This window comes from Triturus cristatus, chromosome 6 (assembly GCF_964204655.1).
Source record: "Triturus cristatus chromosome 6, aTriCri1.1, whole genome shotgun sequence".
Lineage (NCBI taxonomy): Eukaryota > Metazoa > Chordata > Amphibia > Caudata > Salamandridae > Triturus > Triturus cristatus.
In genome coordinates, this window is record NC_140589.1 from 770,819,612 (window position 1) to 770,837,141 (window position 17,530).

Here is a 17,530-nt window from a genome sequence, read left to right on the forward strand (position 1 = left end):
CAAGGAAACGGTCCATGGGTGGAGCATGGGTGTTCCCACGCATCCACCCATGGATTTTGGTGCATTCCCAGATTTACCATTACTGGTAGACCTGGGTGTCAAAATGCTTCTTCTCCCAAGATGAGGTGTAAGGAGGAGAAATATCTTTATTTCTCCTTGTTACTTCCTGTTGCTATGTGTGCTGCATTCTGACGGGCACATAGAAAGAGGAATATGCCTCAGAGGATTGTTTTTGTGCAGGAAAGTGTCAGTCCCTGCACATAAACAATCTTGCTTACAATGCAGGAACCCTTGCACCATGGTGCAAGGGTGCCTGCATTGCAGCTAGGCAGCACATCGTGCTTCAGCACAGGGAAAAGACTGGAATTCGCCGTAAAATGTTAACTACTGCGCATTCCTGCCCATTCCCTATCATGCAGCTCAGCAAGGTGGCTTGCTGTGCTGCGTAATTTCTTCATAAATGTCCCCCTAAATCACTATATCTTCGGAAGATTGTATCATGTGCTCATGAAGAGCGCTCCAATGCCCTCGGGTCGGGGTTATGCTATATAACCCTGAACAAAAAAAAGTTTATATTTGCAGCTATGGCTGTCTTAAACTAATCCATGAGCGCTTCTGTTTTTTTCAATCACTGATAAGAGGGGGTTATTTTCTCAAGACTTCGATTCCCTTAGTAGGGCGCTGACCGAGGTACCAAGAATCTTTCTAGAGATACTCCATACACCCAGGGCGGACGCTGCTGGCTCCATTCTGATGGCAGCGGGCAGTGCCCTCCCTTCATCCCACCCATCGTGTGCGTCTGCTGCACTTGGAGATGCGCCGAGAGAGGGCTGGAGTCCTCCAGTGCTCTGCAACAGCTGGAGGAGGAGAGGAGCAGCGGGTGCGCGGCTGAGACCAGACGCTGTGCTCTGCGCACGGACGCGGTGGCAGCTCAGGTCACTCACCAGACATAACCATGCTCTGTGCCACTCGCGGCATCAGCCGACACCTTGGTAGGGCCCTACAGCGCGCGCGCCCTACCGGGCACCGGGATTCTCACCACGCAGCAGGTAAGTCACTTCTACTTATCCCAACACTGCTGAAAGGGGAGGATGTGGCCTACCGGCCAGAGCTGCCGACCTTGTACCTGGGGAACCAGCTTCGGGCGTCGGCTCTGCATCCTCTGATCTCGGGTGTAAATCACGTAATCTCCCCGTGCCTACCAAAAAATGAACGTAACAGGCGCTCCAATTCCTTCGGGTCGAGTTCGCGCTATATATATGTGCAACAAAAAAAAGGTCCGCGCACCATTGCACTTATACCTACTTATATGGCATGGTTTTTACAATGCTACATTTTATAGCAGAAAAGCCAATTCACAAACATCGATAACGACGCAAAATGTTCTTACCGTTAATGTATCGTTAATGCGTGTTACTACAGCCAATACAAATTGGGTGATAAATAAACTCGATTTTTAAAAACAGCTTAAGATGCAGCGCATCAATCCCTAGAGAGTCCAGCATGACGTCCTGCTGTTATATAACAACGCGTTTTTACTGCTTTTAGACGAGAGGAAGAGCTCCTCCGCGCTGCCCCGCCACAGGCCCTCTCGCTTCGACAAGAAAGTGCTCCTCTGGACCAGACGTTTTAAAACCGAGGCCGAGATTCCCGCCACCATCCCGTGAGTACTGCTGAGCCCATTCCGTCTGAATGCAGCATAGTCAAGTCTGCCTGAGTGCTGCTGAGCCAAGCCTGTGTCCATCCTGCCTAAGTGCTGCTGAGCCAAGCCTGTGCCCAGCCTGCCTGCGTGCTGCTGAGTGAAGCCTGTGTCCAGTCTGTCAGAGTGCGTCTGAGCCAAGCCTGCCTGAGTGCTGCTGAGCCAAGCCTGTGTCCAGCCTGCTTGAGTGCTGCTGAGCCAAGCCTGTGTTCAGTCTGTCAGGGTGCTTCTGAGCCAAGCCTGCCTGAGTGCAGCTGAGCCAAGCCTGTGTCCAGTCTGTCAGAGTACTTCTGAGCCACGCCTGCCTGAGTGCTGCTGAGCCAAGCCTGTGCCCAGCCTGCCTGAGTGCTGCTGAGCCAGGCCTGTGTCCAGTCTGTCAGAGTGCTTCTGAGCCAAGCCTGCCTGAGTGCTGCTGAGTCAAGCCTGTGCCCAGCCTGCCTGAATGCTGCTGTGCCAAGCCTGTCTCGAGCCTGCTTGAGTGCTGCTGACCCAAGCCTGTGTCCAGCCTGCTTGAGTGCTGCTGAGCCAAGCCTGTGTTCAGTCTGTCAGGGTGCTTCTGAGCCAAGCCTGCCTGAGTGCAGCTGAGCCAAGCCTGTGTCCAGTCTGTCAGAGTACTTCTGAGCCACGCCTGCCTGAGTGCTGGTGAGCCAAGCCTGTGCCCAGCCTGCCTGAGTGCTGCTGAGCCAAGCCTGTGTCGAGCCTGCTTGAGTGCTGCTGAGCCAAGCCTGTGCCCAGCCTGCCTGAGTGCTGCTGAGCCAAGCCTGTGTCCAGTCTGTCAGAGTGCTTTGTGCTTCTGAGCCAAGACTACGTGAGTGCTGCTGAGCCAAGTCTGTGTTTCAGCCTGCCTGAGTGCTGCTGAGCCAAGTCTGTGTGCAGCCTGCCTGAGTGCTGCAGAGTCAAGCCTGTCCAGTCTGTCAGAGTGCTTCTGAGCCAAGCCTGCCTGAGTACTGCTGAGAGAAGCCTGTGCCCAGCCTGCCTGCGTGCTGCTGAGGCAAGCCTGTGTCCAGCCTGCTTGAGTGCTGCTGAGCCAAGCCTGTGTTCAGTCTTTCAGAGTGCTTCTGAGCCAAGCCTGCCTGAGTGCTGCAGAGCCAAGCCTGTGTTTCAGCCTGCCTGTGTGCTGCTGAGCCAAGTCTGTGTTCAGCCTGCCTGAGAGCTGCTAAGTCAAGCCTGTGTCCAGCCTGCTTGAGTGCTGCTGAGCCAAGCCTGTGTCCAGTCTGTCAGAGTGCTTCTGAGCCAAGCCTGGCTGAGTGCTGCTGAGCCTAGCCTGTGTTTCAGCCTGCCTGAGTGCTGCTGTGCCAAGTCTGTGTTCAGCCTGCCTGAGTGCTGCAGAGTCAAGCCTGTGTTCAGCCTGCCTGAGTGCTGCCGAATGAAGCCTGTGTCCAGCCTGCTTGAGTGCTGCTGAGCCAAGCCTGTGTCCAGTCTGTCAGAGTGCTTCTGAGCCAAGCCTGCCTGAGTGCTGCTGACCCAAGCCTGTGTTCAGCCTGCCTGAGTGCTGCCGAGTCAAGCCTGTGTCCAGCCTGCTTGAGTGCTGCTGAGCCAAGCCTGAGTCCAGTCTGTCAGAGTGCTTCTGAGACAAGCCTGAGTCCAGTCTGTCAGAGTGCTTCTGAGACAAGCCTGCCTGAGTGCTGCTGAACCAAGCCTGTGTTTCAGCCTGCCTGAGTGCTACTGAGCCAAGTCTGTGTCCAGCTTGCCTGAGTGCTGCTGAGTCAAGCCTGTGTCCAGCCTGCTTGAGTGCTGCTGAGCCAAGCCTGTGTCCAGTCTGTCAGAGTGCTTCTGAGCCAAGCCTGCCTGAGTGCTGCTGAGCCAAGCCTGTGTCCACCCTGACTGAGTGCTGCTGAGCTAAGCCTGCTTGAGTGCTGCTGAGCCAAGCCTGTGTCCAGTCTGTCAGAGTGCTTCTGAGCCAAGCCTGCCTGAGTACTGTCGAGTTAAGCCTGTGTCCAGCCTGTCTGGGTGCTGCTGAGCCAAGCCTGTGTCCAGCCTGTCTGAGTGCTGCTGAGCCAAGCCTGTGTTTCAGCCTGCCTGAGTGCTGCTGAGTCAAGTCTGTGTTCAGCCTGGCTGACTGCTGCCGAGTCAAGCCTGTGTCCAGCCTGTCTGAGTGCTGCTGAGTCAAGCCTGTGTGCTGTAGAATCCACCTTACCGAGTGCTCAAGAGTCCTGTCTACCTGAGAACTATTGAATCCAGCTTATCTGAGTGTTTATGAGTCCAGCCCCTCTGAGTGCTGCTGAGCCAAGACTGCCTGGCAGTCGCTGAACCCATCCTATCAGCTCAGTCTTTCTTGTAATTCTGAGCTAAACCCCATTTAGCCAAGCATGTCTGAGTGTTGCTGAACCCAGCTTGCCCTGGTGCAGATGAGTTCAGCTTACCCAAGTGTATCTAAGTGGTGTAGCAAGGGGTGCTAATGCACGAAAGCAAAGTTCCCCACTTGTTTCCTTAATGGGTGCTTGGGGTGCAGAGTTCCGGTGCAGGGCCCTCCAGCCAGGGCCGGTCTTTAGCATGTGCGAGCTGGAGCTCCATGCATAAGTCTCCCTATGACTTAGACATGATAAAGACCATGTCCTTTGTGCAGTGGCCTGTGTGTACAACGAAAGGATGTGCACAGTGTGATAGGGTATGAGGATTGTCCACAGAGTATGACCAGAGCACATGTCCTGCATCCAGGGGCTGCTGTGTAATGCTAAATACTATGTCCAGTGGGTATGGTGCCTGGAAGCTGTGTGTAGGATGTGCCCTTTGTGTCTAGTGCCAAACACTACACTGTGCAAAGAGGGTTTGAGGGCATAAGGACTGGGCAAAGGCCATGCCTTGTGCCCAGTAACCCAAGGTAATTGGTAGTCCATTTACAGGCATGGACATTGGGAACACGGTATTGCCAGAGAGAAAGAGTGCAGTGTACCTAGTAGCCAATGTTCATTCCTCATGCTTCCAGATAGTACAGGCACTGCTTTTGACCATGCACAGTAGCCATCGGGCTCAAGGCATGACCTCTGACCACATCTTGTTTCCAGTTTGCATGCCAGAAGCCCAATGCGCACAGCCTTATGCCTCCCACATCATCCACTGTGCGCATGGCATGGGAAATAATGGTGTGCAGGTAACTGATATGGTATTTTTCAACTGATTTCATGTTTTGTGTCATACACAGACATGACATACCAAAAATCAGTTTCGAATTAGTCATGTCATCTAACTGTTTCCAACACAACCTAAACGAAACCAAAACTAAGGTTTTGCTGTGATATACTAATATTTCTGTACACAACTAAGGTTCAAAGGTTGTTAACGTTGGCTGTGTTAGCAGAGGCGTCGCTATTAAAACTAAAGGTCATGAAATGCACAAGTAAAGGGGCCTCCTGCCCCTTGTTTCCCAAACCTGTCGTACTAAGTCAGCCTTAAATTTCACTCCTGCTACAACTTAAGAAGCTTGAAATGAGATGTCATCGGACAACTTATTGATCATCTTTATAAATGTGAGGAAGGCTGGCAATGGCTCAGTTCTTGTGGCGATACTGTGAAGCATTGGTAAATGATGACTTTGTGGGCACATGATAGTCGGTGTATAGGCATATTGTGGTCAGCGTGTGGGTGAATGGTAGTCGATGTGTGCATGTACGATGGTGGATGTTTGGATTTATAAAGGTAAACGTGTTGGCATATGATAATAGCCTCTTGGGTTTATGATGGTGGTTGTGTGAGCATTTGCTGGTGGGTGTGTGCATACCATGCAATTGTGTGGTTGTCTGCTCAGGGATGTGTGGGTGTATACTGGTCGTTGGGCAGACACTTAATGGCAGGCGTTTGTTTATTTATGAGGGCAGGTGGGTGGCAGAACAGTTGCTGCTTTGCCATTTGACGGTTGGTGGACACAAGTATGAAGGTGTGTGTATTGGAATATTTATGGGGAGTGTATTGGCCCATGATGCAATCAATTGTGCTTATTTTGTTTGGTGAATTCGTTTTACTTTGAAAAGGCGTGTGATATTATAGAGACTGTATGCTGGGAGTGAGAATTAAGGCTGGCTTAGTACAATGGGGTTGGGACATGATATGAAGACACCTTAACTCGTGAATTTCATTACTTTTTAGTTTTTCTAGCAAAGCCTCTGTTAACATATTAGCAAACCTCCCTTTTAAAATTACATTTGTTATTGATTTCAGTGTATTTGTATTTTTGTTTTGCTTTCATGCGCTGCTATAAGATGGTTTGTATATGGATGCATGATGGAGGGTATTTTGGCACATGATGGGTGTATTGGCATACTATGGTGGCTTTGTCAACCTCCGATGTTGACTGTGTTGGAGTGTTATGTGGTGTGTTGGCTTAAATTCTTGCTTGTGTCAAGGAATGATTGTGTGTGTGTCGGCGTATGGTGTTTGAGTTGACGTTTGATTCTAGGTTTGTTGTACTATAATACTGAGTGTGGTGGTGTTAATGCTGGTGCTGGTAATGGTTGTGCTGGCTGTGGTAAGGTTAATAATGGTGGTAATAATGGTCGTGGTGTTAATGACGATGGTGGAAAGGGTGGTGGTGGTTTGATATAAATGGTGATGGTGACGGTACTGGGGGAGGCACAGTCACTGATATTAATGATGGTGTTGCTGGTAAGGGCAGTGGTCAGTAGTGGCGCTAATGATAATGGAGTTTGTAATAATGGTGGTGGTAATGATGGTATTAACGGTTGTGGTGTTGGTAATGAGAAAATTGGTAGTGATGGCAATGGTGGTAGTAAAGGAGTTGGTGGTGGTGTTAGTAATGATGAAGGTGATTTAATTATGATGATGTGCATACTGATAGCAGTAACAGTGGTAGTATTAGTGTTAGTGAAAATGGTGGAGTTTGTAGTAACATTTGTGGTGGTAATAGGGCTGGTGTAAGGCTGGTTTTGGTAATGGTGGTAATGTAGCTGTTTGTGGAAATGGTGATAAGGTTTGGAGGGGTTTTTAGGAGAGGTGGAAAGGTCTAGAAGCCAGGCACTCCTGACCAATCATCACTTCTCCCCAGTCCCAACCCTCCTGCACAGCATTCTGGGATATTTCAAAATGGGACATCGAGCAGTCTATGAAAAGTCCTTTCACTGGAGCCTGAGCTACTTCTCCACCTCACACAGCTGCCTGATTGCTTTCCACCCAAACTTCAGCAGGAAGTCCCTCCTGTGATTGACTCCAGAGGCCTGGCCCTCCTCCTTTGTTTCTGTGGTCTGGGGCTTCCCCAGACCAGTTGCAGTGTATAGAGTTAATAAACAGATTCAGATTTACTGCCCACTACTTTCTGTCACAGGAACTGGGCCAGGCACTGTTGTTGGCTTTATTGTGTGGGAAGACCTTTGATCATCCTTCTGGCCAGCAGAGTGACTTATGTGGTACAGAAGGCGAGACAGGTCGGGAATCTGGTTATGAGCTGAGCCGGGTAAAAAATAATTGTAAAGTGCCATAAAGAGAATAGATGTGCTTAAAGGGACTATGGCTCTACACTTGAGATGCATGTTTACCACTAGATTGATACCTTGCTGGACCCTGTAGGCCTAAGTAGGGCAGAAGTGTACATGGGTGAAGATTTCACCTATAATAAGCCATTCAGTTTTAAGCACCACATACTTTCATTAAGCACTACAGACCTACTCTACGAATGCCTATTCACATTATAAGGCCTATACCAGGTCAATACCAATCCCTGAAGGGTCCCTTCTGTGACTGGCTACCTGTGTGCAGATACCAGGTTATGCAAGACGGAAGTCTCAAACGGGCAGCCCACACATGTGCTCACATGTTTAAGTGTAACTAGCTTCTTTACCTAGCTGCACGGCAGTGACCTTAACTTAAAAAGACAGACACAGGTGGTTAGAACTGTCAGTCCACTTACCTCAAATTTACCGTAAGTGAAGCTCCAGTGGTGAGACTTGCTCACAGTAAAAGTTCAAAAGCCAATCGGGAAGTTAAAAGCGAGAAATCTAGGGGGATTAAAAGGGCAGAACTGCATTTGCAACAGAAGCACTTTGCCATATATATTTATAAAGTTGGGTATGATAATATCACTGCTGCTTCTGAGGCTTGAATATAAGACTAGTATATTCAGTCAGCTGACAGTTCATGTACGCTGAATGCAATTTAGCAGAAGCACTTCCATATGAGCCTATAGGACTTCTCTTTCCTCTATGGTCTCTAGTCAGTGATTGCGGGATTTGTATAAGATTAGAACTTTCTACTCTGCCACTTTTAATTAGATTCTTTGTCAGAACATACAAATCAGAATCTACTTGGAAGAGTTAGCATAATAATTGAAGAAATACACCACCTACGTTTTGCAAAATTATAGTCGTACAGTGTGATGTAGAAATACATTTTTAGCCTACCGCCAATATATTTAGCTTTTAATCCATACTTTAGGATAATTATGTTGCGAAATTGTCCGTGCTGCCATCATTTTTTTAAGTTTCCTTACAGCAAGCATACTTCATCACCCCAGGAAGGATAAGACTTGCTGGTTTAACTACAAAAGTATTGTAATATTTCATTAATGTTCTTCTACAACGCTAGAGTTTTAACAGATTTATTTCAAAAAGGGTGCATTAAGCTGTATGTCCGTGTTTTTTTCTAAATGTTCTCGGTGACGATCAGCCCCAAATACATCCAGTAGAATTTAGGCGTGCTTGGCCAAACTTGAAACAGATATTTAAGACCCACCTGTTGGAAAGTGGATTATTGGTAGGGGCAAAGTAGGTCTGCCACTGGCAATAAGGCCACTAACACAGTATAGGGCTCAGAATAGGTCTTAGAAAATTATTCCTATGCTCAACCCTTGGTAACGTGGCTGCCAGCAGGCAGGCTTAACTTCAAAGACAGGTATGTAAAGCATTGGAAAACACCACTTCAGTAAATAATTAAGACAAAATAAAAACCCAACACCAATTTATAAAAATAAAAAATATCTTTATTTTCTCAATGACACTAAAAAGAAAAAAATCCACTGTAGGGAACCAGAGATATTAATTTTTAAAGATTAGTCACTTTCTAGTGCTTAGAAACCAATAGTGCCCCTTTTAGTCATTTCGTTTGATCTGACAGGGACACATTCACGTTCTGGAGGATCTCTCACCACTCTATTGTGCAGCCCCCTCCAGCAGGCTCGGTCCAGTTAGAAATCCTTCCTGAAGTTCTTCTTGCGGGTCCCAAAGTATCCAACACACAATCCAAGGTTCTGGAATCTCCAAGAGGGTCCTTGAAAGTGTGAAACTTCAATTCCCACAATCCACTTGAACAAAACCCTTACAAATCCACTGGTAGAACTCCAGGCTGGGGATTCTTTGTGGGGATGTCCAGGTGAAATCTGTTAACCTGTAGCTTGCAGGGAGTCCACTCTTTAGTTTTTTTACAGCAAAGTATTCCAAAGGCTGTAGTTTCAGCTGGTGCAGTCTTCAGAGGGCAGGCCTTAGAATTTGCACCTCAACTTCTCAGCATGGCAACGTCTTGCTTTCTTAAGTTTCAAGCAGCAGATCTGAGAGGCTCTGCCCCTCTCAGATTCTTATTCCAAGTTCTCTGGGTCAAGCAGGAGGTAACTGCTGACCAATGGGAGCAGGGCAACTCCCCAAGGATATGACCACATCCTGTAGAGCGTGGCATTATTTTGTCCCAGAGTGCACCAAATCCTCCATATTCATAATGGCTGATTTTCCAGCAGGGAGGTAAGAGCTGGCTAAACACACCCCTAGGATGGCTACTTTCCATAGACTCTCCCCCTTGCATCTGTGCATTCCTTCCATAAGCCTAGCTCTGGCTGAGGTGAAAGTTTAGGGTTGTAAATGACACTGGTTTCTTCCCTCCTCTTTGAAGACCATGGTTTACGACTCCTCCCCCTGCCCTGGTATTCCTGTGGAATAGCACAGTGCCCTCCCAGAGGAGCTGGTTAACCCCAGGGGCTCTTTATCACCTCTTCAAAGCAGCCTGGCTAATCCACTTAACTCTGACCAATCAGAACAGACCACTGGAAGGCTGAATCTGGACTTACAAACAAGAATGTCTTATAACTTCTTGTATGTACACTTTAGGAGAAATTAAACAATATCATATTCTTGAGTTTATTAATACCATTCTAGGAAGTCTTTGAATGGCTCGTTTAGCCTTCTCCTATCAGGAGTTATTAGTTAATAACTTCCTGCCATGTTAACGTATGAGGCAGGGAATTAGCAGTGGGAAAAATGACTTGGGCTATTTGTCCAGCACCAGGACTTACAAAAACATATCTTATAAGTACTTCTCTTATATCTACAGGACCCCCACCCCATGGGACAACTGGGGAGACTTTAGGGGTTTTGAATCTGTAGAAATATTGCAGACCCTCCCCCCACAGTGCTCCTAGCATCAAAGTCGAATTTGGGCAGCACTTTATCACAATGTGGGGAGTGAAATGTGAAATTTCACTTAAACCAGGGCATATAAAACTCATGTTATAAGGGTCCACCTTATAAATACCTGACCCCCCACCCCTGAGACACCTAGGGGAGACCCTGGGGGTTCCTAATATGCCAAACTATTCTAGGTTATCCATTTGTAAGTGCCCCAAACACCAAAGTCGAGTTTGGGCCCAATTTGCTTTTTAAAAGCAGTCATGAAACCCTGGGCTGCTTTTAAACTGACCTCGGGCTTCAGCAGTGCACACATGCAAGTGCAGAAAATGCTGCTGGCCTCTAAACTGCCTTGCCTACTATGTACTAGGGACTGATAAGTAGTTTCCATCCCCCTGCCCTATTATGTACTAGGGGCTCATAGGGTAGGCCATGCCAATCACAGGGGTACCCCAACCCATAGTGTTCCCTAGTGTATGTAGGTGTTTTCACTGTATTCTGAGTGTTTTTAGCATAGCACTGGCCCTGGGCCTGGATAGGCAAAGCCCAGTGTCAATCAGAGACAGTTACCATCAGTACCATGCAGCAAAAAGTGGGGGATGCCCAGGGCACAGGATGACTTTGCAACACCACCACTTTCAAATTTCACCTCCTGCCAGTTTCTGGAACTTTTATGAAAAGCTTCGAAATGCACAGTGTTCATAGACTATCTTATGGAAAGGTTCAACTGAAGAAAACAGCTGCAGTGTTGTGAGAGGGTCCTGCCATGTTCTCAGCAAAGCTTTTTGAACATACTCTTCAGTTGAAAAGTCACAAAGTATGGTGACAGCTACGCCTGAAGTAATGCTCAGAATTCAAGGAATTTACCTGCGGAGGCAGATATTTATGAACAACGAAACAATGTTGTGCTTTCAGAAATGATTACTCTCTTACAGAAAGTAAGGCAAAGCTGTTGCCTCAAACAAATGCCTATGAATTCTGTCTTAAAAGTGAAGCTAAGTATGTTTGGTATTTTTTAGTTCTGGCTGGGTAGGGCAGCTGTCACCTGAACTTTTGTGATTAAACTACAAAAAGAGCTTTCGGGCCAATTAGAGATGGGGGGGGGGGTTGGCTCCAACATATTGTGATTGGACAAATGTATCCTTTCACAAAGGGATTCCCCTCCACACTTGTGATTATTTTGTTTGTTTATCCTGGCACCTGTGCCAGCAACATTATGGCTTTCTTGACCTTTTAGGTGGGCACGCGCATGGCACTGTAATGCTGTTAAAAGTGTGTTAGATAAGTATATCAGTTGCTGTATTTGTTTTTCGCTTTCAGCAGCACAGATGGGAGGAGGACAGAAATAAGGAATGTTCTGCTGTTTTCCACTCTAGGCACCCTCTGCTTCCATCATTTACCTTAGACTTCAGAGTGCAGTTGTGTGTCTGAGACAAGTATGGGAGGCCCAGGACTAGGCTAATCAACATAGGTTTTTGGACCTGACTTAGCGGTACAGCTGTTGCCTCACCTTAAGTGATAAAAAGAGCTTTCACAGTACCACCGAGAGAGGGGCTTAAGCCCCACTTACATGCTGGTTTACAAGATATAATTTGGAAGTGGTTATGTGCTTCCAAGAAAAAGAGGGCTTGCATTACACCTTTTGGCAAAGTTGATACTCATTACAGCATGACTGAGTTGGTTATGGTGGCAAACCAATGATCATGGCTATATGCCTGAAGATAGGTATGTTGTTAAATGAAACGTTACAGTTTACATTTGTAGGGTAGGATTTTGGGATTGGTTACTGCCTCTGACAAACCCTAGGAGAAGAAGATTAGCACTGTATTCAGTTTTTATAGAATATCTTGACAAAGGCCTGTCAGGTTTAGCTGTCTGCATGGATCATGTAAGAAAAAGCCATCAATTAATACATACATACATACATACATACATGCAGTGCTTAATTTGTGCCGGTGCTTTCCGGTGCTAAGCACCGGCACTTATTTCTCAGGGCCGGGTCTACTACATGGGGTGGCTACCTCACTAATAGTAAATAAAATAAAAACCCAGTTGCTTTTATGAAAGGCTCCGTGGTGCTTAGTTTCAGGCAGCACGTAACCTGAAACTTGTTGTTTAGCACTGTGAATGTGTATGAAGCTGTGCATATTTGAACTTGGCCTAGAGTGTACTCACCCTCGAGGCCCAAGGCAGTGTTGTGCCATCAGGATGGAGGCACGACTGGATCTCTCGTGGACCCCCGGTTCTGGGCCCTTCCGAGGCCCCTGCTGTGCTATGTTATGCAGGACTCTAAGGCCCTCATCAGGCTTTGGCTGCCCGAGCTCTGCTCCTTGTTCTGGGGCCGCCATGGCAGCAGGGGTGGGGGGCGGCTCCCACCTGACACTCCCAGGCTACTTTCACTTTCAGTTCTGGGCGTGGCCTCCACTTTGAGGCACGGACTGCGAGCTGCAAATCCATGCTGAGGGGCCCTGGCCCCGATCCCCAGGACCAGCCAGTCCTCTTCCCAAAGAAGCTGAAACTCTACCGGAACTGAAGGGACAGGTGATGTGGCCGATGTCCGAGACCCGCAGGGGGCACTACATGATGACCCTAGTGCTGAGTGAGGTGCTACGGAGGCGGAAGGACCTGGAGGCGGTGGAAGCTGATCGTGAGTTGAGGGGGTGAACAGAACTGCACTGACTGGGGGCCTGAGGAGAGGGAGGGTAACCCGAGACAACCAAGAGCTTTGTTTACGAGCATTAGTTATTTGGGGGTGGGCAGGGTTGTCATTTAGGGGCGGGGGGCAGTGGGGGTCACCTAGCTGCTAATGTGTGCTCACGGCAGAGCCACAAAAGTGCCAGAGAACGGAACCAAGTTGTGGAGAAATACACTGCTTACATTAAAAACTGTAGGAGAAAATATCTGTCGATTTGGGAAAAAGGGGGTGGTGATGGACAGAGTTTCTGAATGATGCAGAATACTCTTACCAAGTCAAGAGATCATGGTTGTAATCCATCACCGTTTTTTAGCTCACTGCACCATCCCAGCTCAGAACCTGGCTACATGCAAATTAGTCTGTACCTGTCCCAGTGCATGATGGGAACAGGGCAAACCAAACTACCAAGCCAATTCTTATACTGGGAAGGAAACAAGCTTCCGGGGACCGGTTTCTGGCATCACAGCCTTCGTCGGCCCGGCTTGCCTGAATCCTGATAGTGCAATGAGCAAGGGACTCACGTCTGAGCATACCCTCCCACACTGAGTGTGGATAAAATCGATTTGGGAAAAAGGGGGTGGTGATGGACAGAGTTTCTGAATGATGCAGAATACTCTTACCAAGTCAAGAGATCATGGTTGTAATCCATCACCGTTTTTTAGCTCACTGCACCATCCCAGCTCAGAACCTGGCTACATGCAAATTAGTCTGTACCTGTCCCAGTGCATGATGGGAACAGGGCAAACCAAACTACCAAGCCAATTCTTATACTGGGAAGGAAACAAGCTTCCGGGGACCGGTTTCTGGCATCACAGCCTTCATCGGCCCGGCTTGCCTGAATCCTGATAGTGCAATGAGCAAGGGACTCACGTCTGAGCATACCCTCCCACACTGAGTGTGGATAAAATCGATTTGGGAAAAAGGGGGCGGTGATGGACAGAGTTTCTGAATGATGCAGAATACTCTAACCAAGTCAAGAGATCATGGTTGTAATCCATCACCGTTTTTTAGCTCACTGCACCATCCCAGCTCAGAACCTGGCTACATGCAAATTAGTCTGTACCTGTCCCAGTGCATGATGGGAACAGGGCAAACCAAACTACCAAGCCAATTCTTATACTTGGAAGGAAACAAGCTTCCGGGGACCGGTTTCTGGCATCACAGCCTTCGTCGGCCCGGCTTGACTGAATCCTGATAGTGCAATGAGCAAGGGACTCACGTCTGAGCATACCCTCCCACACAGACGTGGGACCCGTGCTCACTACGCCACTGGAGTCAAGCTATCCTGGCTGATGACGGCTGATAGCCAGAAACCGGTCCTAGGATGCTTGATTCTGGTCCAGGGAAGACATGGCTTGGCAGTTCGGGCTGGACTGTTCCCATGAGGCACAGGGTCAAGACTGATTTGCATATGGCCATGTCTAAACTGGGGTGGTGTAGTGGGCAAAAGAACGATGGATTTAACCCAGATCTCTTGACTGGGGGAGAATGTCTGCATTGTCAGCATTCCGTCCATCATTTGTTTGTTGTAACGCTTTTCGCCCTAAGTGGGATGGGTATTCCCAGACGTGGGACCCGTGCTCACTACGCCACTGGAGTCAAGCTATCCTGGCTGATGACGGCTGATAGCCAGAAACCGGTCCTAGGATGCTTGATTCTGGTCCAGGGAAGACATGGCTTGGCAGTTCGGGCTGGACTGTTCCCATGAGGCACAGGGTCAAGACTGATTTGCATATGGCCATGTCTAAACTGGGGTGGTGTAGTGGGCAAAAGAACGATGGATTTAACCCAGATCTCTTGACTGGGGGAGAATGTCTGCATTGTCAGCATTCCGTCCATCATTTGTTTGTTGTAACGGAGAAAATATCTGTAACATAAGGTTATTTCCCACCAAAAATGTTGTCTACCGAAGAGAACAATTTTGCAAAGTGCAAAGGTTGTCCGATTTCCGGCAGCGGTCACATTGTCAAAATTGTCAAACATAAATAAAGGCAGAGCTCGAAAAGCTACGCGCTCTGGACAATGTAACAACAGTTTAACCAGTTTTGAAATGGAAAAAACATTACTGCTTGAAGCCATAAATTGGGATGGTCAAGGTGTGGCAACGAAAACAAGGTAGCCTCAAAAAGCATCCTGACCGGTCAGTTCATAAATTTATTTTATTTTAAAATTTCTTTCCACAAAGGAATTGGAAAGAAAATGAAATGTGACAGAGAATGTGAGCACCATTAGTTTTCTCACAGCAGCCCCCTTGCATAGATGTTCACAAATCTTTTAGCTTCGATTAGTCAAAGCTCCGCCAACTGAGAGGAACTGATGCCAATAGATCTCGCGTATGCGGGATATATTGGCTTTGCTAATTTTTTTTAGTTGTGTGTTGCATTGTGGTGTGGTATGCAATGGCCTTTCATTCTATAGTGTTGTATGGTATGGCCTGTCATTCTAGAGTATAGTATGTGAGCAGTGTGCCTGTGTGAGTGCAGGATGACTCGTGCATGTATGAGTGCAGGGCGAGTGATGCGCCTGTATAACTGCTGGTTGACTTGTGTGCCTGTATGAGTGCAGTGTGAGTGATGTGCCTGTATGACTGCAGGTTGACTTGTGTACCTGTATTAGTGCAGGGTAAGTGATGTGCCTGTATGACTGCAGGTTGACTCGTGTACCTGTATTAGTGTTGGGTGAGAGGTGTGCCTGTATGAGTGCAGGTTGACTTGTGTGCCTGTGTGAGTTCAGGGTAGTGAGGTGCTTGTATGACTGCAGGCTAAGTGGTGTGCCTGTATGCAGGCTGAGTGGTGTGCCTGTATGAGTGTATGGTGAGCGGTGTGCCTCTTTGAATGCCAGGTGAGCACTGGGCCTGTATGATTTCAGGGTGAGCAGCGTGCCTGTATAAGTGCAGGGTGAGTGGTGTGCCTGTATGAGTGCAGGGTGAGTGGTGTGTCTGTATGAGTGCAGGGTGAGTGGCATGCCTGTATGAGTGCAGGGGGACTGGCATGTTGTATGATTACAGGGTGAGCACTGTGCCTGTAAGAGTGACTCTTGTGCCTATATGAGTGCAGGGTGAGTGATGTGCGAGTATGACTGCAGGCTGAGCAGTGTGCCTTTATGAGTGCAGGGTGAGCACTGTGCCTGTATAGGTGCAGGGTGAGCACTGTACCTGTATGAGTGCAGGGTAAGCAGTGTGCCTGTATGAGTGCATGGTGAGCTGTATGAGTGCAGGGTGATCACTGTGCCTGTGTGAGTGCAGGGTGATCACTGTGCCTGTATGAGTGCAGGGTGAGTATTGTGTGTGTATATGTGCAGAGTGAGTGGTGTGTGTGTATGTGTGCAGGGTGAGAGGTGTACCTGTATGAGTGATGGGTGAGCACTGTGCCTGTATAAGTGTGGGCTGAGCGGTGTGCTTGTGTGAGTGCAGGGGGTGCAGTGCAGCTTTGAATGCAGGGTGAAGACTGTCCCTTTATGAGTGAAGGGTGAGCATTGTGACTGTATGACTGCAGGCTGAGCGATGTGCCTGTATGACTGCAGGCAGAGCGGTGCGCCTTCAAGACTGTAGGGTGAGCACTGTGCCTGTATGAGTGCAGGGTGAGCACAGGGCCTGTGTGAATACAGTGTGAGTGGTCCAAACTGAAGCCTGCATAGATGGGCATTTCTGACTCATGCAGTATGTTTACAGAACTCCATTATTTGCGCTGTAATGCCTAAGTCATTTGCATATCTGATAAGTGCCATTTTCAGATACCACAGCATCACATATTGTGCATATTAAGGGTCTGCATTGTGTACTCTAGACATATTTTGACATTGCATTGTACATGAGCCTATTTTATATGCACATTTTGGAGACCTGATATATGCATATAATCAGAGGTTTTTTATGTCTATAGTGGGCATATTACAGGATTGAATGATGTGCATAAATCAGTTACAGGTCGTGCATGTGCCAGAGAGGTGCATATTGTGCATCTAGCAGTGTCCAATATATTCTTCATGTGCCAGATGCCTTCATATTGGGCTTGATCCTCTGAACTCTATCATGTCATATATCCGTTGGCAACAAAATGTACACATATCAATGGTGAATGCGCCAGAGTCTCAGAGCAAAAGAATTGAGAAGTGTGTAAGGTGTGGTACTGTCTTTTACTACTAGACTGGTCCGGGGCAGTTTAGAGTGTTATCTGAAAATCAAGCCTGGGAAAACACAAAATACAACAGAAGTAGATAGTCATTTCAGCATAACCATAGAGTCGGGCGTTCATGGTCAGAAAGGTTCAATATGTTTGGTTCAAAAAGTCATTACATCCAGTGTTGCCTTGATTTTTATTAAGATAGCTTTTCCAAGGAGCTGGAAAACCAACACATGTTTCAAGTCAACCATCATAATGCCATGGTAGAAATTCAGATTGAGTATTACATCTCGCTTTCAGTGCCAGTTGAGGATCTCGGTGGAGCCAATTGAATAAGTGGGTGAAGCCACTGAAGGAAGTGGGTGGAACCAGGGAAAGTGGGTGTGGCCTCCCACAAAAATTTGAGCACCTGGACTTAATATTTTACAAATTAAGCACTGCATACATGTATATATTACCTACTGGCGGTCGCCAGTAGGTAGTTATAGTTAAGACCACGTTTCCATAGGAAATCCGCAACATTCTATTTTGAATAACTTTGGCGCCGGTTGACGAATCCTCGCGAATTTTTCAAAATAGGTGGGGCGCTACGCTCCGCTCCTACCCTGAAAGTCTCGGGGGGATTCGTCAAGCCGGGGCTGAGATAAAAGGGGGGTCCCAAAACGCGTTTTTCCCATGC

General features: G+C 47.7%; 1 protein-coding gene across 1 annotated transcript in view; it reads left to right on the forward strand.

Annotated features, from left to right (window-relative positions):
* The first annotated feature begins 753 nt into the window (after positions 1-753).
* Positions 754-17,530, forward strand: part of FAM162B (family with sequence similarity 162 member B) — a 114,332-nt gene continuing 97,555 nt past the window's right edge. Inside the window, exons 1-2 of the mRNA XM_085611307.1 lie at positions 754-1,049; positions 1,549-1,663. Of these exons, the coding sequence (XP_085467433.1) occupies positions 956-1,049; positions 1,549-1,663 (209 nt within the window). The 5' untranslated portion in view covers positions 754-955. The remainder of the gene's footprint in view (positions 1,050-1,548; positions 1,664-17,530) is intronic.